This window comes from Dendrobates tinctorius, unplaced genomic scaffold (assembly GCF_039654945.1).
Source record: "Dendrobates tinctorius isolate UK_male_01 unplaced genomic scaffold, ASM3965494v1 ptg000107l, whole genome shotgun sequence".
NCBI classification, from domain to species: Eukaryota; Metazoa; Chordata; class Amphibia; order Anura; family Dendrobatidae; genus Dendrobates; species Dendrobates tinctorius.
Genome location: NW_027361775.1, coordinates 13,632,786 through 13,653,114, shown reverse-complemented (window position 1 = coordinate 13,653,114; position 20,329 = coordinate 13,632,786). Strand labels below are relative to the sequence as shown.

The 20,329-nt window shown below is 37.0% G+C and overlaps 1 protein-coding gene across 3 annotated transcripts in view; it reads right to left on the bottom strand.

Moving 5' to 3' along the window:
• CSMD1 (CUB and Sushi multiple domains 1) overlaps positions 1 to 20,329 on the bottom strand; it is a 2,734,739-nt gene that overhangs the window by 737,186 nt on the left and 1,977,224 nt on the right. For all 3 annotated transcript variants that reach the window (XM_073589180.1, XM_073589181.1, XM_073589182.1), the window contains exons 13-14: positions 3,728 to 3,910; positions 334 to 660 (exon numbers count right to left, since the gene is read on the bottom strand). In XM_073589180.1, coding sequence (XP_073445281.1) covers positions 334 to 660; positions 3,728 to 3,910 — 510 coding nt within the window. The remainder of the gene's footprint in view (positions 1 to 333; positions 661 to 3,727; positions 3,911 to 20,329) is intronic.

Sequence of the window (20,329 nt, the reverse complement as noted above, 5' to 3'; positions counted from 1 at the left end):
AGATGTTTCCTTGCAAAATGAAATTATTCCTAATGAAGGAGTTAGAGTAGTACAGCCATTCAGTCACACAGCGGTTTTTAGCCATAAGCATGTTCTCTCTATGCGAGTACAGCTGAAAAGTTTTACTACTTGAAATCAGTTATGCTCTGTGCTATAGTGTCATGAGTGTTAGTGGGCAGGAGAGCAGCTGAGAGGACCTCCTCTGGTTAGAATGTCATTTCGTATTCTAGCAATACTATTTTTTGGAATGGGAAAATGCCTTGGAGGAAATGTATATACAGTACACATATAACACAATTCTAAGGATCAGAGAAAGCATATATTGATACTTACTAGTATAGGTTATATTGAAGCCTCTACCAGTTGTTGAATGATCGGACTGAAATTCTAAGCGCACAATATGACTGTTGCTGGCAATTTGAGAAGGCACTTCATTCCCAGAAAATGTTCCAAGGGCAGGTAAATCTGCAATTCCCTCATCCTTTACAGCAACATAATCAAACTGTGGCTCCACATCAAAGTCATTAAAGATCAGATGAATCCTGCTCCCTGGCTCAGATATTATTAACCACACACAGTTCATGTTGTTTCCATACTCATCAGGGTAGTTTGGTGAAAGGATGATCCCAGAAGGTGTGGTAAAGTTAAAGAAGCATGAAACTGGGGTAGAGGGTTAAAAACATAGTATTAGAAGCATAGAAGAAAAATAAATTGTAAAATATTGTATAAGATATATATAATGAAACTGCACTTAAAGGAAATCCATGAGCAGGTTTTGCTATATAATTTGATAGCACCATAACAAAAAGAAAGCCTGATTTCAGGTATGTATCACTTACTGAGCTGCTTACTCATATAAATTCTTTGTTCTCTGATGGAGATGCAGCAGAGCTTAGGGCCCCATCAAACACAGCGAGATCGCTAGCGAGATCACTGATTTTGTGACACATCAGCGATCTCTCCAGCGATCTCGCTGTGTGTGACATCCATCAGTGACCGGTCCCCCCACCGGGTATCGCTAATCGTGCAGGATCGTCCTTGGCCATTTTTTGATCGTTGGTCTTAGGCTGGCAAGCGCAGCAACGCACATTTGTGGCCTGCTGGAGTTCATTGTGCAGGGCTCTGGCAGTGCTCCTCCTGTTCCTCCTTGCACAAAGGCTGAGGTAGCGGTCCTGCTGCTGGATTGTTGCCCTCCTATGGCCCCCTCCACATCTCCTGGTGTACTGGCCTGTCTCCTGGTAGTGCTTCCAGCCTCTGGACACTGCGCTGACAGCCACAGTAAACCTTCTTGCCACAGCTCGCATTTCCAGCCTCTGGACACTGCGCTGACAGCCACAGTAAACCTTCTTGCCACAGCTCACATTGATGTGCCATCCTGGATGAGCTAACTACCTGAGCCACTTGTCTGGGTTGTAGAGTCCATCTCATGCTACCACGAGTGTGAAAGCACAACCAACATTCAAAAGTGACCAAAACATCAGCCAGAAAGCATTATCATTGATAATGTGGTGTGTGGTCCCGACCTGCAGAACCACTCCTTTATTGAGGGTGTCTTGATAATTGCCAATAATTTCCATCTGTTGTCTATTCCATTTGCACAACAGCATGTGAAATTGTTTGTCAATCAGTGTTGCTTCCTAAGTGGACAGTTTGCTTTCAAAGAAGCTTGATTTACTTGGAGTTATGTTCTGTTGTTTTCCCTTTATTTTTTGAGCAGTGTATATATATACTTTGTGTATATATATATATATATATATATATATATATTAGGGTGATGACTATTTCAAAAATTTTGCAAAACGAAAATATAACCCCTTACATTGGTGGAACAACTCCATACAAATGACATTAGTATCATCAAATTTGTAAAATATTCAAAAAAGTTCCCCCTTCTTCATTTCAAAATTTAAAAAAAAAAGATTTTTCGTGTTTTAATTTAAATCTATAAAGAAAATATCTTTCTAAGTTGTAACAAAAAGTGGTATTTTATTCACATCTAGAACATTCTGGAATATTTTAAAATATTTTATAATTTAGTATTATCATTTCATTTTCAGTGCAAAGCTTCAAGTTTTACGATCAAGAAGTGCAGGACAGGTCATTCAGAAAATGTCTTCTAGAAATTCCAGCAACAGTGTAAAGGCAAACAGGTCTATCTGGACGAGGAATCTGCCCTCCTATTCTCAACATAAAAGGGATCCAAGTATTCCATATGTTGAAAAGCTCTCCAATCTCACGCGGACGCCAACGAACTGCCAAATTCTTGGAAACTTCAGTTTTCTGTTCAACAGCGAGAAACGGCGAAGGCAGAAGAAGAAAGCAATTAAGTGTTTGAAGGCGCACTGGTTGGTCGAGGAGTCATTAATTGACATTCCCAGATCTAACCAAAATGCTGAACGTGCTGTAAAACTGATGGAGGAACTACATGCGAAATTGAAAGAAATTGAATTTTTGAATCTAAAATTCATAGGAAAAAATAATTTTTAAACACTTCTTTTGTACATATTGTACTTATAATTAACTGTTTTATACCGTATTTGTTAAAAAACTAATAATAAAAGTTGCTTAGTTATTACTATTATCGTTTCAATAATACAAAATTGCATGTCCTTTTTTGGGGGGAAAAAACAATTTTTGCCTTATTTCATTTGAATGAAAGGGGGAACTTTTTTTTAAAAAAAACAAAAAAAAGCAATACTTATTCTTAAATAACCCATAAAAGTTCCTCCATTGCACATGGTTTCATAAAAAAATTTTTTTTGTCATTACACTAATATATATATATATATATATATATATATATATATTAGAATAACAGAGCTTAACATTTGGTACACAAACCTTACAGAGGTCACACATTTCATCTAGTTCTTGACCAGGTTTGCACACACTGCAGAAGGGATTTTGGCCCACTCCTCCATACAAATCTTCTCTAGATGTGTTGCATTTTGGGACTGTTGCCTGTCATCATTGAGCTTCAGTTCCCTTAAAAGATTTTCTTTTGGATTCAGGTATGGAGACAGGCTAGTCAACTCCAGTACCCTTTTAATGGAACCACTCCTTATTTGCCACAACACCTGTTTTTTTTCTGGTCGTTTTCATCCTGGGAGACCCAGCCATGACCGATCTTCAATGCTCTTATTGAGGTAAGGAGGTTGTTGGCCAAAATCTTGTGATACATGACCCCATCCATCCTCCCTTCAATATGGTGCAGTTGTCGTGTCCCCTTTACAGAAAAGGTGATCAAATACTTACTTCATGCAATAAAATGCAATTTTATTAATTAAAAATCATACAATGTGATTTTTTCTAGTTTTCATTTTTAGATTATGTCAGTCACAGTTGAAGTGTACCTACTATAAAAATTACAGACCTCTCCATTCTTTGCAGGTGGGCGCTGTATCAAATACTTATGATCCCCACTCTATATACATACTGTATGTATGTTTGTATATGCGTATGTATTACAGTTGTATCTTCTATGTTATATCTTTGTTTGCTGTTTTGATGGCAATTTATTTATATGGCTACATGTATTGTGATTGTAACCATGTTTGCTTGAAAAATCATCTCAATGTCCATGGCTAAAATGTAGGATGAGATTTAAAAGTTCTCTAAATTGAAATTGATATATATTTTGTTATATTATTTTATATGTGTACTTTATAGAATAGAATTGTTTTATCATTATACTTTTTTTTTTTACAAATACTTTAAAGCCACTTACAAACACAACTGGGCTTATTTCCAGACCACTGGTTATTTTGTTGACATGTGATTGTTTTTTCTCCAACAAGTTCAAAAGCAGACAGACACTCAAACGTTAATATGTCTCCATGCGCAAAGCTGCTGCCGTTTCTTTTACCATAAACAGGAATTCCAGGATCCCCGCATCCACCTTTCTCAATTTCTGAGTGAAAAAAATATAAAGACGTGTTAAAACACAATTTAGATAGAACGCAGAAAATTTGTTTATTCTGATATTGGAAAAATAATGTGATAATAGCTTCTATATTCATAAAATTTAATTTCTAAGATACTATAAACATATAATCAGTTATAAACAGCACTGGATATACACTCACTGGCCACTTTATTAGGTACACCTGTCCAACTGTGTGTTAAGACTTAATTTCTAATCAGCCAATCACATGGCGGCAACTCAGTGCATTTAGGCATGTAGACATGGTCAAGACAATCTCCTGCAGTTCAAACCGAGCATCAGTATGGGGAAGAAAGGTGATTTGAGTGCCTTTGAACGTGGCATGATTGTTGGTGCCAGAAGGGCTGGTCTGAGAATTTCAGAAACTGCTGATCTACTGGGATTTTCACGCACAACCATCTCTAGGGTTTACAGAGAATGGTCCGAAAAAGAAAAAAAATCCAGTGAGCGGCAGTTCTGTGGCCGGAAATGCCATGTTGATGCCAGAGGTCAGAGGAGAATGGGCAGACTGGTTCGAGCTGATAGAAAGGCAACAGTGACTCAAATTGCCACCCGTTACAACCAAGGTAGGCAGAAGAGCATCTCTGAACGCACAGTGCGTCGAACTTTGAGGCAGATGGGCTACAGCAGCAGAAGACCACACTGGGTACCACTCCTCTCAGCTAAGAACAGGAAACTGAGGCTACAATTTGCACAAGCTCATCGAAATTGGACAGTAGAAGATTGGAAAAACGTTGCCTGGTCTGATGAGTCTCGATTTCTGCTGCGACATTCGGATGGTAGGGTCAGAATTTGGCGTAAACAACATGAAAGCATGGATCCATCCTGCCTTGTATCAACGGTTCAGGCTGGTGGTGGTGGTGTCATGGTGTGGGGAATTTTTTCTGGGCACTCTTTGGGCCCCTTGGTACCAATTGAGCATCGTTGCAACGCCACAGCCTACCTGAGTATTGTTGCTGACCATGTCCATCCCTTTATGACCACAATGTACCCAACATCTGATGGCTACTTTCAGCAGGATAATGCGCCATGTCATAAAGCTCGAATCATCTCAGATTGGTTTCTTGAACATGACAATGAGTTTACTGTACTCAAATGGCCTCCTCAGTCACCAGATCTCAATCCAATAGAGCATCTTTGGGATGTGGTGGAACGGGAGATTCGCATCAGGGATGTGCAGCCGACAAATCTGCGCCAACTGTGTGATGCCATCATGTCAATATGGTCCAAAATCTCTGAGGAATGCTTCCAGCACCTTGTTGAATCTCTGCCACGAAGAATTGAGGCAGTTCTGAAGGCAAAAGGGGGTCCAACCCCTTACTAGCATGGTGTACCTAATAAAGTGGCCAGTGAGTGTATTTATTACATTTTGTGAGCCTATCTATTTGAATGTGTTTTATTCTCTTCTATGCATCCATGCATCTATATTTTCTGATGTGTAAATTCATAAGTATAAAGTAAATGACTTTCTTTTTTGTATTTTAGCATTTTAAGTTATGTAGTTTTTGTAAAGATATGTTTTCACTTGTAATATTTCTGAAAAATGAGTTATTGCATGGCTACACTACTAAGTACATTGAATCTACAGGTCATGCTCAAACACAGAAAATCAATAAGACTAGGCACAGTGTGATAGAGCTAAAATCCAATATAAGCAAACAGCAAAATAATTAGACATTTAACTGTTCATTCTACTGGTTTGAGAAGGCTAATAATTGTTAAATGGAGAAGAATCAGCTCTGAAAGAGTTCTCGGCTTAGGGATTCCAAGAATGTCTCTGTGTCCATAACTTATATTGATCTACAGTAATTTAGCGATAAGATATAAATTATGCTTATGCATTATTCTGTGTCTTTTCTATTATGTCATAATGTAAATCATTCCTACACATTGGTATCACTTTTATATATTCTATAAAATATGTTTTCCGCATAAACAAGTTAATAGAAGTCAGCATGTAGTAAGTGTTGGAGAAAATTGAAAATATAATAGCTATTTAAATTGTGATATTCAGCTTCAGGGTCCAAAGAAATTCATATTCTCCACTGTCTAGAGAGAAATAATTAGAAATAATACTACAAGCAGACTGAACTACCATTGCATCAGTTGATGATCTGGGGGGCTGGGATACTGACATAATAATGCACACTTAAGGACAGCTGACTTTTAAAGGGAATCTGGAAGCAGGCTTTTGCTATGTGATCTGAGGACAGCATGAAGTAGGGGTTAAAACACATAATTCAACGATGTGTCACATGTCAAGCTATGTGCTGTTGTTTGCTTACACTGAAGGTTTAATCACCTGGTGATTGACATCTTTCAGGCTACAGAAACTACATTAGTGTGTGCTTGCTAGTGTGACTCCACCCACTTCTGTGATAAGCACCTCACTACCTATAGCCTATGTACACTGAGAGCCTGATGTGGGTGGAGTTAGCATTCTCAGCTCTGCTGCATTGTTAATTCTAAAACTCTGTGTCACAACTGCTGCACCCAGTAAACTAAGTGATATATCCTTGGTTTTAGGATCTCTTTGTCTATATCATGCTCCTTTCAGATAAGGTAGCAAAAACCTGCTGACAGATTTCCTTCAATAAAGGTGCTAAACAATAAACAATGAACTCCATATGAAGCTTATTTGAAACCCATATCTTGAAGCTGGAAATAATTATTATATTTAACTTAGAAGTAACTTAGAAGAGCCTATCCTATTTAGACAAACCCTACATTTTAGAAAGGTTCCTTGTCAATCAGCTGTTCATAAAGTGTTCTCTCCCTTACTAGAGCTCACAACCATCTGCTATAAACTTTAGGTGAAACTGCTGTAAGTGCTGAAATTTCCCTGCACCTGTACAAAGGAAATTAAAATGGTTTTCAGGAATTTTATTTATTCCTATGATTTGCCCACTCTAAAAATATACTCACTGCCAAACTAGCATTGTCTTTGCTGCTTCTTGTGGTCCAAATTGACAGGCATGAAAACGCAGCGAGAACATTTAAAAATCGTGTACAAAACACCCCCCATGCATTCCTATGGCATTCCGCACATGCTGTGCTAATGCTGCGCTTTTTTCCGTGGCAGAAATGCATCGCGGAAAAAATCGCAGCATGGTCATTCTTTTGTGCAGAATCGCAAAGAATTGCCGCGATTCCACACCCATAGGAATGCATGAGAATCGCTTACTTCCCGCATGTGGCTATGCCCACCATGCGGGAAGTTAAGCATCTCATGTGCGGTTGGTACCCATGGTGTGGAGGAGGGGAGACTGTCCTCCAGGCCCTGGGTACCATACCCCTGTAAAAAAAATAAATAAATAAAAAATCGGGGTATATTTACCTTCCGACGTCCCGCGCTGCATTCCCGGCCTAAGTGTTCCCAGTAATGCCTTGCGGCAAGGTCCTGTGATGACGTAGTCTCGAGTGACTCTAGCGATCTCGCGAGATCGCTATAGTAACGCGAGACCAACATCATCACAGGTCTCGCAAGGCATTACTGGGAACGCTGATGCCCGGGATGGCAGCGCGGGACGTCGGAAGGTAAATATACCCCGATTTTTTATTTTTTTAGCATTTTTAACATTTTATCTTTTACTATTGAGGCCGCATAGGCGGCCTCAATAGTAAAAAGCTGGTCACACTTGTCATACACTATGTTTGATGAGTGTGACCAACCTGTCAATCACTTTCCAAGCGATGCTTCAAATCGCTTGGAAAGTGCTTGAGAAAATCGCGGCAAAATCGCGAACAGAATCACGGTAAAATCGCGGTGAAATCGCGCAGAAAAAATGCGCGATTTCTGGGAAGGAGTCCGGTTTTTAGTGTGCGTTTTAAAACGCTACGTGGGCCCATAGCCTAAATGATGCTTTCAAAAGCTGACAACAGCATTTAACATGCGCTTCCGGCAATCACTCCGGAAATCCACCCACCGGTGACTTTGTCATGTGATCATGCCTGTATGTAGCAGAGCTGATTGGGATATGGCAGCATCTAGTCTCCCATGGAGACTATTGAAGTATGCAAAAAGTAAAAAAAAGTTTTAAAAATATAAAAATATAAAAAATATAAAAGTTCAAATCACCCCTCTTTCACCCCATTCAAAATAAAATAATAAAAAATACACACATATTTGGCATAACCGCACTCAGAATCATTAGATCAATCAATAAAAAAATTAACCTGATCGATAAACAGCGTAGCGAGAAAAAAAGTCAAATTGCCAGAATTGCGCTTTTTTTGGTCTCCGTGACATGACATTAAAATGCAATAACAGGTGATCAAAAGATTGTATCTGCACCAAAATGGTATCATTAAAAATGTCAGCTCGGCACTCAAAAATTAAGCCCTCACCCAACCCAAGATCATAAAAAATGTAGATGCTATTACTATCGGAATATTGCACAATTTTTTTGTAACAAAGTTTGGACTTTTTTTCACCACTTAGATAAAAAAAAAGAACCTATACATGTTTGGTATCTATGAACTCATAATGACCTGGAGAATCATAATGGTAGTTGTTTTAGCATTTAGTGAACCTTGCAAAAAGCCAAACAAAAAACAATTGTGAGAATGCACTTTTTTGAAATTTCTTAGCACTTGGAATTTTTTCCCTGTTTTCTAATACATGATATAGTAAAATCAATGGTGTCATTCAAAAAAACAACTTGTCCTGCAAAAAACAAGCCCTCTCTTGGCTATATTGACAGAAAAATTAAAATTTATGGCTTTGGGAAGAAGGTGAGCGAAAAGAGAAATGCAAAAACGAAAATACCTCAGGGGTTAAGGGGTTAAGCCAGAATGTATTTATTATATTGGTGTATTTGGGTTATATTAAAAATGGACATACAGAAAAACAAGCCATAAAGTTGATAAAAGCAAGTGCACTGCAGAGAGAGAACATGCTCCTTGCCTTACTTGCATGGCGTTTCACTGATTAAATGTAAAGAACAGGGCCAGGCAATAAAAATATTTTTTAGCACCTATTAAGAAAGTAGTGGTTACCAAATTAGTGACTGATACATTTGCACATGGTGTGAATACGTTTACAAATGGGTTTATGAACTAAACGCCCCATTGTAAATTATTCCACTGCATGGGAGAGTTGGCTGAGAAGGTTGTCGACTAAATGATCAGCCGAAGTATCATTTTTCCCACAGCTATCTAGTGTATATGGGGTCTTAAGTCTTAGGCTAGAGTCACACTAACATATGGCATCCGATGCAAGAGCATCAGATGCGATATGCTAATGACCCTTGGCTCCATCTCTGCTGCGAGTGGAAGCCAAGTGTCAGTGCTCAGTGCTTTGAGCCTGTCACACAACTGTGGAGGAGGCGGAGAAAGTAATTTCTCCATCTCCTCTGCTGCCAGAGTCGGTGTATATCGCACGGCACTCAGATGATATCCGAGAGATATGTCACTCGCACCCATAGACTTATATGGGTGTGATTAAGCTCAGCTCGGCAGAGTCTCTGTGCCAATCGTAACCTGCTGCATTTGTTCTCTCATGTCAATTTGGCATGATAAAATAATCGCAGATCTGAGCTGCTCCATAGAGTAACACTGGGCCGAATGGTATGTGATGTTTTATCATATAGCACTCGCCCATATTCTATGGTAGTGTGACGCCTGCCTTAGTCTGACCATTACAGCAGAATCAGACAAACCATTGGTGCAAGCCATGCAGTCACAGAGGTAAGGTAAGGGGGCTAACTTAAACCCCCAATGTAGATGGACTTGTGCAATATGATGATCTATTGAATTGCATCTGGCACATGTATTATTTTTTGTACAGGGTCCTACATCTTTCTGTGCTCTCTCCTGCATTACAGGGTTGCTCTCCATTAACAGATCACACTCTTGCCCCAATAGCTTCTCAAGAAAATGAAATTCTTTCTTATATGGCTTTATTTCTATTAGTTTCCTTTGAGGATTTAATATCATTGTCCATATTATTTTTTTTTTCTATTTCTCTGGCTCTATTCCTCTTATTCTACTTTTTATTTCTGATACACATGAATTTACATTTTTACATTTTGATGTCTTGGCAGATACATGAAAATATGCTTGGAATGTTTTGATTGACCCTAGGGAATCTGTCAGATTTTTACTATGCATATATAGGAAGGAGAGAAGTCCGGCTTTCAGGATCGCGCTGTTCCAGTCCAAAGTTCACAAGGAGTTAATCCAAGGACCAAGCAGTGATAATAACTTTCTTTTTATTCCATAAACTCTACGCGTTTCGTGTACACACTGTACACTTCCTCAGGAGCAAAGTTACACTGGCATCACATTCCATTCTCCTTATATACTAACTCCCCCAGGAAGTGAGGTAGGTGCTCATTGCATTTAAAAAAATTCACACATAACTATCAACATAATGTAAAATCACTAAAATTCATCTATAAAACACACTTCTATAAAAACACACACATGTAAAACTTCACACTAGAAAAAATGTAAAACATTATAATAAAATTATGATTATACTCAATAAAAATCTAAAATTCTTGGTACATCATATCAATTAGCAGAACAACATACAAAAATCTCTTACATAACCACACTTATATTTTCCTTTCAGTATTAACCCTTCATTCAACATATTATACTTTTACTTTCCTTATATTTCAGGCAGATGATCATATACTAATTAATGTATGTACTCCTATGCGGATTCGATCCTGCACAGCAAACCCATGCTCTGCACTCAAGAAACGTTTCTGTTCTCTCAGCCAAAGGCTCCACATCTCCAGAGCTGTCAGTTCCTTTTCAAGGCACCAGCCAACTATTCCAATCATAGTAAAATACCGCCGATTGTATCTCTTTATATGTTAGCGATATGATCATTCCCTTGCTGTAATGTTATAGCATGGACATCACACAATTATCAGATGCCAATACTACTCTAATCCTTAGCAGACAAATATGCAGAGCACCAAAATTATTTAAAGATGTCAGATATTTCATTTAAACCGTATGGTTGCAGAGTCTGCAACCTATGAATCCAGTAAACTTCCTTTCTCATCAGAATGACACTCCTGTTCACAGTGTCTTCTGAAACATAATCAATTGGGGCCACTTTAATACATGGTTTCTTCCCATGTCTTATAGTGCAATGTTTTGATACTCCATGGAACATAAAACCTTCAATTATATTGTGTCTGTGCGAATTCATGCGGTTATGCAGTTCTTGTGTGGTTTTACCCACATACTGTAAACCACATTCGCATTCTATCAGATATATCACAAAACTACTTTTACAATTCAGGGAAAACTTTATATCAAACACCTTATTATTCTGAATTGATCTGAATGTGGTCATATTATGCATAATCATGCCACAACACAGACACCGAGCGGTATTACATTTAAAGACTCCTGGTTTTTTGCATTGTTCATCCCTAATTTTTTCTTTTTTCAGGCGACTGGGGGCCAGTATATTTCTAAGAGTAGAGGATCTTTTAAAGGTTAGTCCTGGTTTATTCGGTAGCATACTCCCCAGCACTGGATCATTAAGAAGAAAAAGCATATAATGAGTGCGCAGGTTTGGAACAGATGGACCTAGTAAATCCTAAGAAAAAAGAAAAAGAGAATGATAGTTTCTCCTTAAACTTTTTAACTAATTTTACTAAACAAAATAAAAAAATTAGGAATATTTTACAGGATCATTGGTCTGTTCTTCTTAATGATCCAGTGCTGGGGAGTATGCTACCGAATAAACCAGGACTAACCTTTAAAAGATCCTCTACTCTTAGAAATATACTGGCCCCCAGTCGCCTGAAAAAAGAAAAAATTAGGGATGAACAATGCAAAAAACCAGGAGTCTTTAAATGTAATACCGCTCGGTGTCTGTGTTGTGGCATGATTATGCATAATATGACCACATTCAGATCAATTCAGAATAATAAGGTGTTTGATATAAAGTTTTCCCTGAATTGTAAAAGTAGTTTTGTGATATATCTGATAGAATGCGAATGTGGTTTACAGTATGTGGGTAAAACCACACAAGAACTGCATAACCGCATGAATTCGCACAGACACAATATAATTGAAGGTTTTATGTTCCATGGAGTATCAAAACATTGCACTATAAAACATGGGAAGAAACCATGTATTAAAGTGGCCCCAATTGATTATGTTTCAGAAGACACTGTGAACAGGAGTGTCATTCTGATGAGAAAGGAAATTTACTGGATTCATAGGTTGCAGACTCTGCAACCATACAGTTTAAATGAAATATCTGACATCTTTAAATAATTTTGGTGCTCTGCATATTTGTCTGCTAAGGATTAGAGTAGTATTGGCATCTGATAATTGTGTGATGTCCATGCTATAACATTACAGCAAGGGAATGATCATATCGCTAACATATAAAGAGATACAATCGGTGGTATTTTACTATGATTGGAATAGTTGGCTGGTGCCTTGAAAAGGAACTGACAGCTCTGGAGATGTGGAGCCTTTGGCTGACAGAACAGAAACGTTTCTTGAGTGCAAAGCATGGGTCTGCTGTGCAGGATCGAATCCGCATAGGAGTACATACATTAATTAGTATATGATCATCTGCCTGAAATATAAGGAAAGTAAAAGTATAATATGTTGAATGAAGGGTTAATACTGAAAGGAAAATATAAGTGCGGTTATATAAGAGATTTGTGTATGTTGTTCTGCTAATTTATATGATGTACCAAGAATTTTAGATTTTTATTGAGTATAATCATAATTTTATTATAATGTTTTACATTTTTTCTAGTGTGAAGTTTTACATATGTGTGTTTTTATAGAAGTGTGTTTTATAGATGAATTTTAGTGATTTTTGTGATTTTACATTATGTTGATAGTTATGTGTGAAATTTTTTTAAGTGCAATGAGCACCTACCTCACTTCCTGGGGGAGTTAGTATATAAGGAGAATGGAATGTGATGCCAGTGTAACTTTGCTCCTGAGGAAGTGTACAGTGTGTACACGAAACGCGTAGAGTTTATGGAATAGAAAGAAAGTTATAATCACTGATTGGTCCTTGGATTAACTCCTTGTGAACTTTGGACTGGAACAGCGCGATCCTGAAAGCCGGACTTCTCTCCTTCCTATATATGCAATTCTACGGACCGGCTGATTGCTGCAGTTCATCGGATCCTACCCATTTGTGCTTATGGTTGTTGTGTTCCACACAACTGAACCAGGTGAGTGGATCCATATCTGTGAAACGTTTATATCATTGGATAAGACCCCATTGTGCGCTTCTGTCTCCCCCTTTTTTTTATAGATTTTTACTATGTAATCTGTAGTTTTGATGACATCATTGTTTTATTTGCTGCAGATCAACCACTTCCCAGAATGCTAATCTCTGTATAACCCCGCCCACACCACTGATTGGCAGCTTCTGTGTACATTATAAGTTTCAAAAAGCTGCTTATCAGTTGTGGGGATGTGGCTATCTAGAAAAGGAGGATTGCAAGGCCTGAGACAATTAGTCCTGTAGTGATAATCTCCTGCTGATAAATCACTGATTTTATTAAAACTGCAACAAGCAGCTCAGCAAGTGACACATCACTGAAATCAGGCCCTCTGACCCTATATCATGATGTTTTCAGAATACATAGAAAAACCTGCTGACAGACTCCCTTCAAGGCATACCTGTCATCGCCCCCCAAAAAAATCTGTGAATGCATGGTCTGTGGTCTTGCTGTCCTGACCCCCATACCAAATTAAAATAGCTTCTTAAGCACTTACTATCCAAACAAGTCTAAAATGTCTCAGAGCTGGCGTCCGCTCTTTTTGGACTGTTCAGTACATCATTACCAGCATTTTGTAAGCACTAAAGGTGCTGGAATTTGTTTCCCCTTATTTCCCATTATGTGAAATCAAGATCCATTTTGTCATCTCAGACCCCAGTTTGTGTTGTAAATCTATAGTGCAGTACAGTTACACAGAAATCCCCCTTAACATTCCAAATCCCTAAGATTCTAGATCGAACCAGATGCTTAGACACAACTATCTCTGATTCTCACAAAACAGTTGCTTGATTGTTGGCATAAAGCCCTTTTTGCATATAAACCCCACCCACTTTTCATTAAAGTGGAATCATATGCTGGACACTACTGTGTGTGTACTACATTGATTCTCTGAACTTGATTATTACAACACCTCTAATGTGGCCTTGCACATCAACTCTGGTGGGTCCATCATGCCCACAGTTAATTTTTCACCCAAACAGGGACTGCACAACAACTACTCACATCCGTACTACTTTTGCTTGATGTATCCCTGAATGGACAGATAAAACGGACACTTTGTCCTACAGTTTGCCTATTGATTTGAAAGCGGGGTATGCCTGAGTACAGCTTCAGGTTACGTTCATACATGCAGTATTTGATCAGTATTTTACATCAGAATTTGTGAGCAAAAACCAGAAGTGGTAAAAAATTTAGAAATGGTGCACATTTATATTATACTTTTCGTCTGATTGCTCCACTCCCGGTTTTGGCTTACAAATATTAAATACTGACCGAGTACTGAAAATTTGATTGTGGCCTAAAGAAAACCTGAAAACCTGAAAGTTTTTGCTACTTCATCTGAGAGCAGCAACAGAGCTGAAAATCTATCTCCACACACACCAGGCACTATATATACAATGTCTATAGATAATGAGCTGCTTATCACAGGAAGGGGCAGTGTCAGACATGCAAGCAATTGGCCAGCAAGTCACAGCAATATTAAACCCAAGGTGTTTAAAGCTTAAGTCTAAGACATGTGACACATCAATGAGTTTAGTGTTTAAACCCCTTCCTCCTGCTGTCCTCAGTATGCATAGCAAAAACCTGCTCGCAAATTCTTTTTAAGAGAAAGGAAAAAGACTTATCATTGCATTGAAGGGAAACTAATACTGATTTTGGATTAATAAAGTACATTACAATTTAGTTTCAAATTGCATTGAAAATCAGATAGAGTCATTTAAAAAATGTATGCCTATCTATCTTAACATTTCCCTGGACCTGTCCTTTGACTTTTTTTCTGACAGCTCAAACTACAGAACTTTGATTTTGCAAGTCTAGCATAACCAAATGACTTTCCAACAAATGGTGTGATATCCTCTTCTTCTAAGTTTAATTGTAAAATATAGTTTTTTTTAAAGTGTGTATTAAGTGTTCCTCATAAGATATATCTTTATAATATTACCATAATACTGAGGATAATTGGATAAGACTCAAGCTTTCATTCAAGTACAAGCACTTAGCTGTCTTCTTTACAGTTTCATACATATTTATATTATGTCTTTTCTGGTACGTCACTAACCGTCACAATGAAAAATAACACAAAAAAGACACTGGTCAGTATAATTTCTTCCTTGACGTTATACTATGATGTTCTTTTATATTTCACAATTGCTATTTGAAGGGAAATATATAACACTGTGCATGAATTATCATCCCTATGGACTGACCTAGGAAGGAGAATGATCATTCCTCCACCAGGTTATCATGAGAAAGGAGGTATAACCACTGCCCATGATGCCTTTTTGAAATGTTTCCTTTTAGAGGTATTACCACTTACGTCAATGAAAGAACATTGATTAAACTGTAAAACTTTCGAGACGGGACAATTTTCCATTTTTGCACTTTCATTTTTTCCTCCCATTCACCCATAACTTTCAAAAAAATGTTTCTGTCAAAATAGCTGTATGAAAGCTCAGTTTTTTGTGGAACAAGTTGTAGTTTTAAGTTAAACTATTAATTTTATCATTCAATGCACTGGAAGATGAGGAAAAAAAATTCAAGTGTATTGTAAATAAATTTAAAAAATTCTCATTTCCTCAATTTTTTGTTAATTTTGTTTTTATAGCATTAATTATGCTGTAAAAAATATCTGACAATATGGTGAATGGAGATGTGTGAAGACTTTGTTGTTTTTTATACATTTTTTATTGACACTATTTTGGTGTAGATACTACATTTTGATTGCTTATTATTACATTTTTTGGCCGGGTGTTTATTTTTCTGTACCAAATGGCTAAATTAATTTTATATTTTGATAGATAAGACTTTCATAGACACAGTTATTTCAAATACACTTCATTTTTCTTTTTTTCATTTTTTTTTATCTGGGTAAAAAGCTTGTGATTCAAATTATTTTATTTCTTTAGTTAAAAAACATTATTTTATGTATTTTTATTCCTTTTAAAGGGATTTGATGCTGCCATCATTTGATACCACATTATTGCAGTTTAGTGTAATAACCATGGTCTCATATGAAGCCCAACCACAGTCTGGTGTTCACAGAAACACTATCCTAGCAGTAACAAATGTTATAGCATCCATTTCCTCCTATGAGCATGTCACTAGTGGTACTATAAACACAAAAAGCTATGTGCGCTGTGGACCATGCATTTTAACTTTCATTGTCAGAGATTGATAGCAGCATTTCACGCATTACAAGCAGTGGGAAGAGCTCAGTTCTTCTTGCTATTGCTAGAGGTAAATTCTGGCTGTGGAACATAACCACCATCTGCCAGGGATGATGCAGGTTTGTGAGCTCACATCAAGTACAGAGAACCCAACAAAGGTTGTACCAATATGACCAATGTTGAGAAGGAATTAAACTAAGATCAGGGCTGTTCCTTATCAATTAGAACTATAGATTTCATGGGACTTCTAAAACATTTCTGGTTATCAGTTGTTACTCAAATAGTATATTTCTCTAGTATCTCAAAACCAAAATTAATATGTCAATCTAGTATTACATACAACTAAAATTAGATCTATAAAAAATATAGACTGATACACATATTAATAATGGAAAGTAAATGATACCTTGTAATTGCTGACTGAAATGGTTTTAACAAATTTTTGAAAATTCACAAAGAAAAATTTGGGTAGCCACCTAGAAAACATAACTTGACTTGAAAAGAAATGAGATTTGAGCATTCCTCAGATACTCACTGTCCTATCCAACTACAAAAAGAAAATATGCAAAAAATTGGGCCTAACGGAATGGCACTTCCAATAGACTACAACATCAAATAAGGATCAGGAAGTACAAAGCCATAAAATAGATAGCCTTTATTGAAGTAACAAAACCATAAAATGCATAAAAGGAGATATATGTCCAATATACTAACACAAGGCACGTATGCAAATATACATGTGTGCAAATATGTGAGACATAAAGAAAGGCACTTACAAAAAGATCAAACAGTGTCCATATTGTAATACAGTATATAAACACAGTGTCCAGACCAAAAGTTTATAACAAATATGTATGTGCCTAATGTATACTCTGCAAAAACAGCTCTAAATATTGCAAAATGCATCTACACAGGAATCACAGATAAAAATGTGTCCAAAAAGTCTGAGGAAAGAGATATACATAACCTCAGCAATACCAAATAAGCAAGTGCCAAGTAGTATATACATGTGTCATATAGTGGCCACTAAAAGTAGCTAGCACATGAGATCCTGCACAGAGCTGCTGGATAATGTAACGTTCAGTTGTGACCAATAAATGGAGGTTATGGAAACCACAGACATTGTGTCCTGTAAACTCAAGAGGTGAGGGATCATCCCACTTATTATCAGTGTACAGTTCACAAGTCAACGTCTTTGTTTGAATGAGGATTCATTTGTGCCTTCGGCATGAGTAGTGTAGACGTCTTGAAAGGCGCTATCAATGCTAAGGGTTGTATAGATGTTTTACCACAGCATATATGCTCCTATCCAGACAATGTCTATTTCAGGGAAGGCCTTGCATTATCAGCAAGATCATACTAAAGTTTATACAGCACCCATCACTGCAGCACAGCTTTGCCGAAGAAGAGTTTGGGCGATGAACTGGCCGCCTGCAGTCCACACCTTTCACCAATAGAAAACATTTGGCACATTATTTTTTTTAACAAAATGTATTGAACATGAAAAATTGATTTAAATAACTTGTCTTTCATTGTTAAAACAATGCTTTTAATCATTTTAAAATTTACTCATGCATTGATTTGTCTGTGATCCTTTATATGTATACTAAAATAGTTTGTAAGCTGTAAAAAATATAGAGCATCCAGTCCGCCTTATTGAGTTATCTTGTTGATCCAAGTCAGGCAAAAACCCCAAACCCAATCTTAAAGTGAAACATTTTCTTTGTGACTTGACGTTTATTTACTTTTGTTTCCACATGTCTTTGTGCAATTCCTTTAAAGTAGGTACCTCTTACAAGTACATTTAAAGTGATTTTAAAAATATCTAATTTAGTATCCGCATTCTTATTTTTTTAAGACATTACTGCTGTTAATCAAATTTGACCTTCCTGAGTTTCAGTAATTTTGCATCTCATTAGTTGAATTTCTCCTTTTTATTAGTTTGCTTCTAAAACTGTTAATATCAATTCCTCTGATTGCAAAGGATTAATCTATATATCTTTGTTTGTGTGTGTGATATCCATCTATCGATCTATCCGATACCTATCTATCTATCTATCTATCTATCTATCTTTATATCTATCTATCATCTATCTACTGTATCTATCCATCTGTCTATCCATCTGTCTATCTCATATCTATCTATCTAGCTACGTATCTATCTAGCTATCTATCTAGCTATCTCTATCTCTCTAATATCTATTTATGCATCTATCTCTCTCTCTATTTCTCTGTCTATATATCTATCCATGCATTATTCCTTCTATTTGTTATCTGCAAGGTACTCAGTACAGTATATCCAAGAAACACATATCCTTACTCAAGTGCTTGGTAGGTAAAACTTCTGCTAGGTAGAATGGCATTTGACATTTCAAAAAACCCCTGGGGATGTCAAAAAGGAAGCGAGACTTACTACTGTGACCTCTGGATCTCAGATGAAACACACCACCTCATACAGACATCACTGTATAACCTCAGTAGTATATAGTACATTTGAATAATCACAGCTCTATATCTCAGTAGTTTGCATTTGAACTCAATGATTCATTTTCTTTGAATGCCCATTGCCTTCATGCACTTATGAAAAGTAATACACAGGAAGGATAGTGTTATAATTAGAGACAAGATATTCAGCTTTTCATTGATATCTGTAACCAAATTTGATGCCTGTCCAGTCTCTCTTTTTATAATCTTTCATTTTATTAGCTTAAACAAATATCACTGTTTTAATAACTTATTACAGACCAAGTTGACTGGGTAAGAAAAAAACAGCTTTTTCTCAACAATAAGTGAAATTAAACAAAAAGAAAAATGTATTTTAGACATTAAGTTTTCAATTTGTGATATAAAACAAAAAGTGAGTATGCATTTAAGTAAATAATGGTTCTTTCATGTAAAAGCTGCGCCAGCCAAAGGCAGGCAGAAGTGCAAACTTAAAATTAGCATTGCAATTCTGAGGCTGGTTTCACACTAGCGTTTTTTAGCTCTTTGCTTCATGCGCGTCCATGCGCATGCGCCCTGCACCCCTATCTTTAGCATGGGGGCACATGGTCTAGCGTATGCACACATTCGTATGTGTTTTCGTCCACATGCTTTTTTTTTTTGGAGTGTGCACCTAGGCATGTGCATGTGTGACAAGATATAGAATAAACAGGCACCATCCACAATGTCAATTTAGGTGGGATCACCTAGTGCATATAAATGGATTGACATGAAAACACATAAAGAAAAAAAGTATATGCACACAAATAGGGATCACCACAAGGATATGATAATCAAAAAGTATCAATTTTATTAATGGACACAACAAACAGACACTTTGTTTAAAAACAATTAAAAAGTCTGAACAACCAGACACTGATAACAAAACAAAGACAATGGGTCATTTTGATAAATAGTTAAATACTATGGGTCCCAAGGCCAACCATTCAGTATAATGCCAGGTATCTGCTAGTTACCATAACCTAGGGTCTATCAAATCAATTGTAATGACAATCATGACCTTGGATCAAAAATACCATATTATCAATAACTACTATGGTTACATAGAGATTCTACATATACCATGGACAGAAAATTGAATACTTATCATGTTGCCAACACAAATAAACATACATTAACAAGTCCCTTTCCCTAGCATGATATCACCTGGTTTCTGAGGATGAACAAGCTACCGGGTAGGTTACATGGGACCCCCAAACCCCCTCGTATCGACACAGTGATGTTTATTTGTGTTGGCAACATGATAAGTATTCAATTTTCTATTTATGGCATATGTAGAATCTCTATGTAACCATAGTAGTTATTGATAATATGGTATTTTTGATCCAAGGTCATGATTGTCATTACAATTGATTTGATAGACCCTAGGTTATGGTAACTAGCAGATACCTGGCATTATACTGAATGGTTGGCCTTGGGACCCATAGTATTTAACTATTTATCAAAATGACCCATTGTCTTTGTTTTGTTATCAGTGTCTGGTT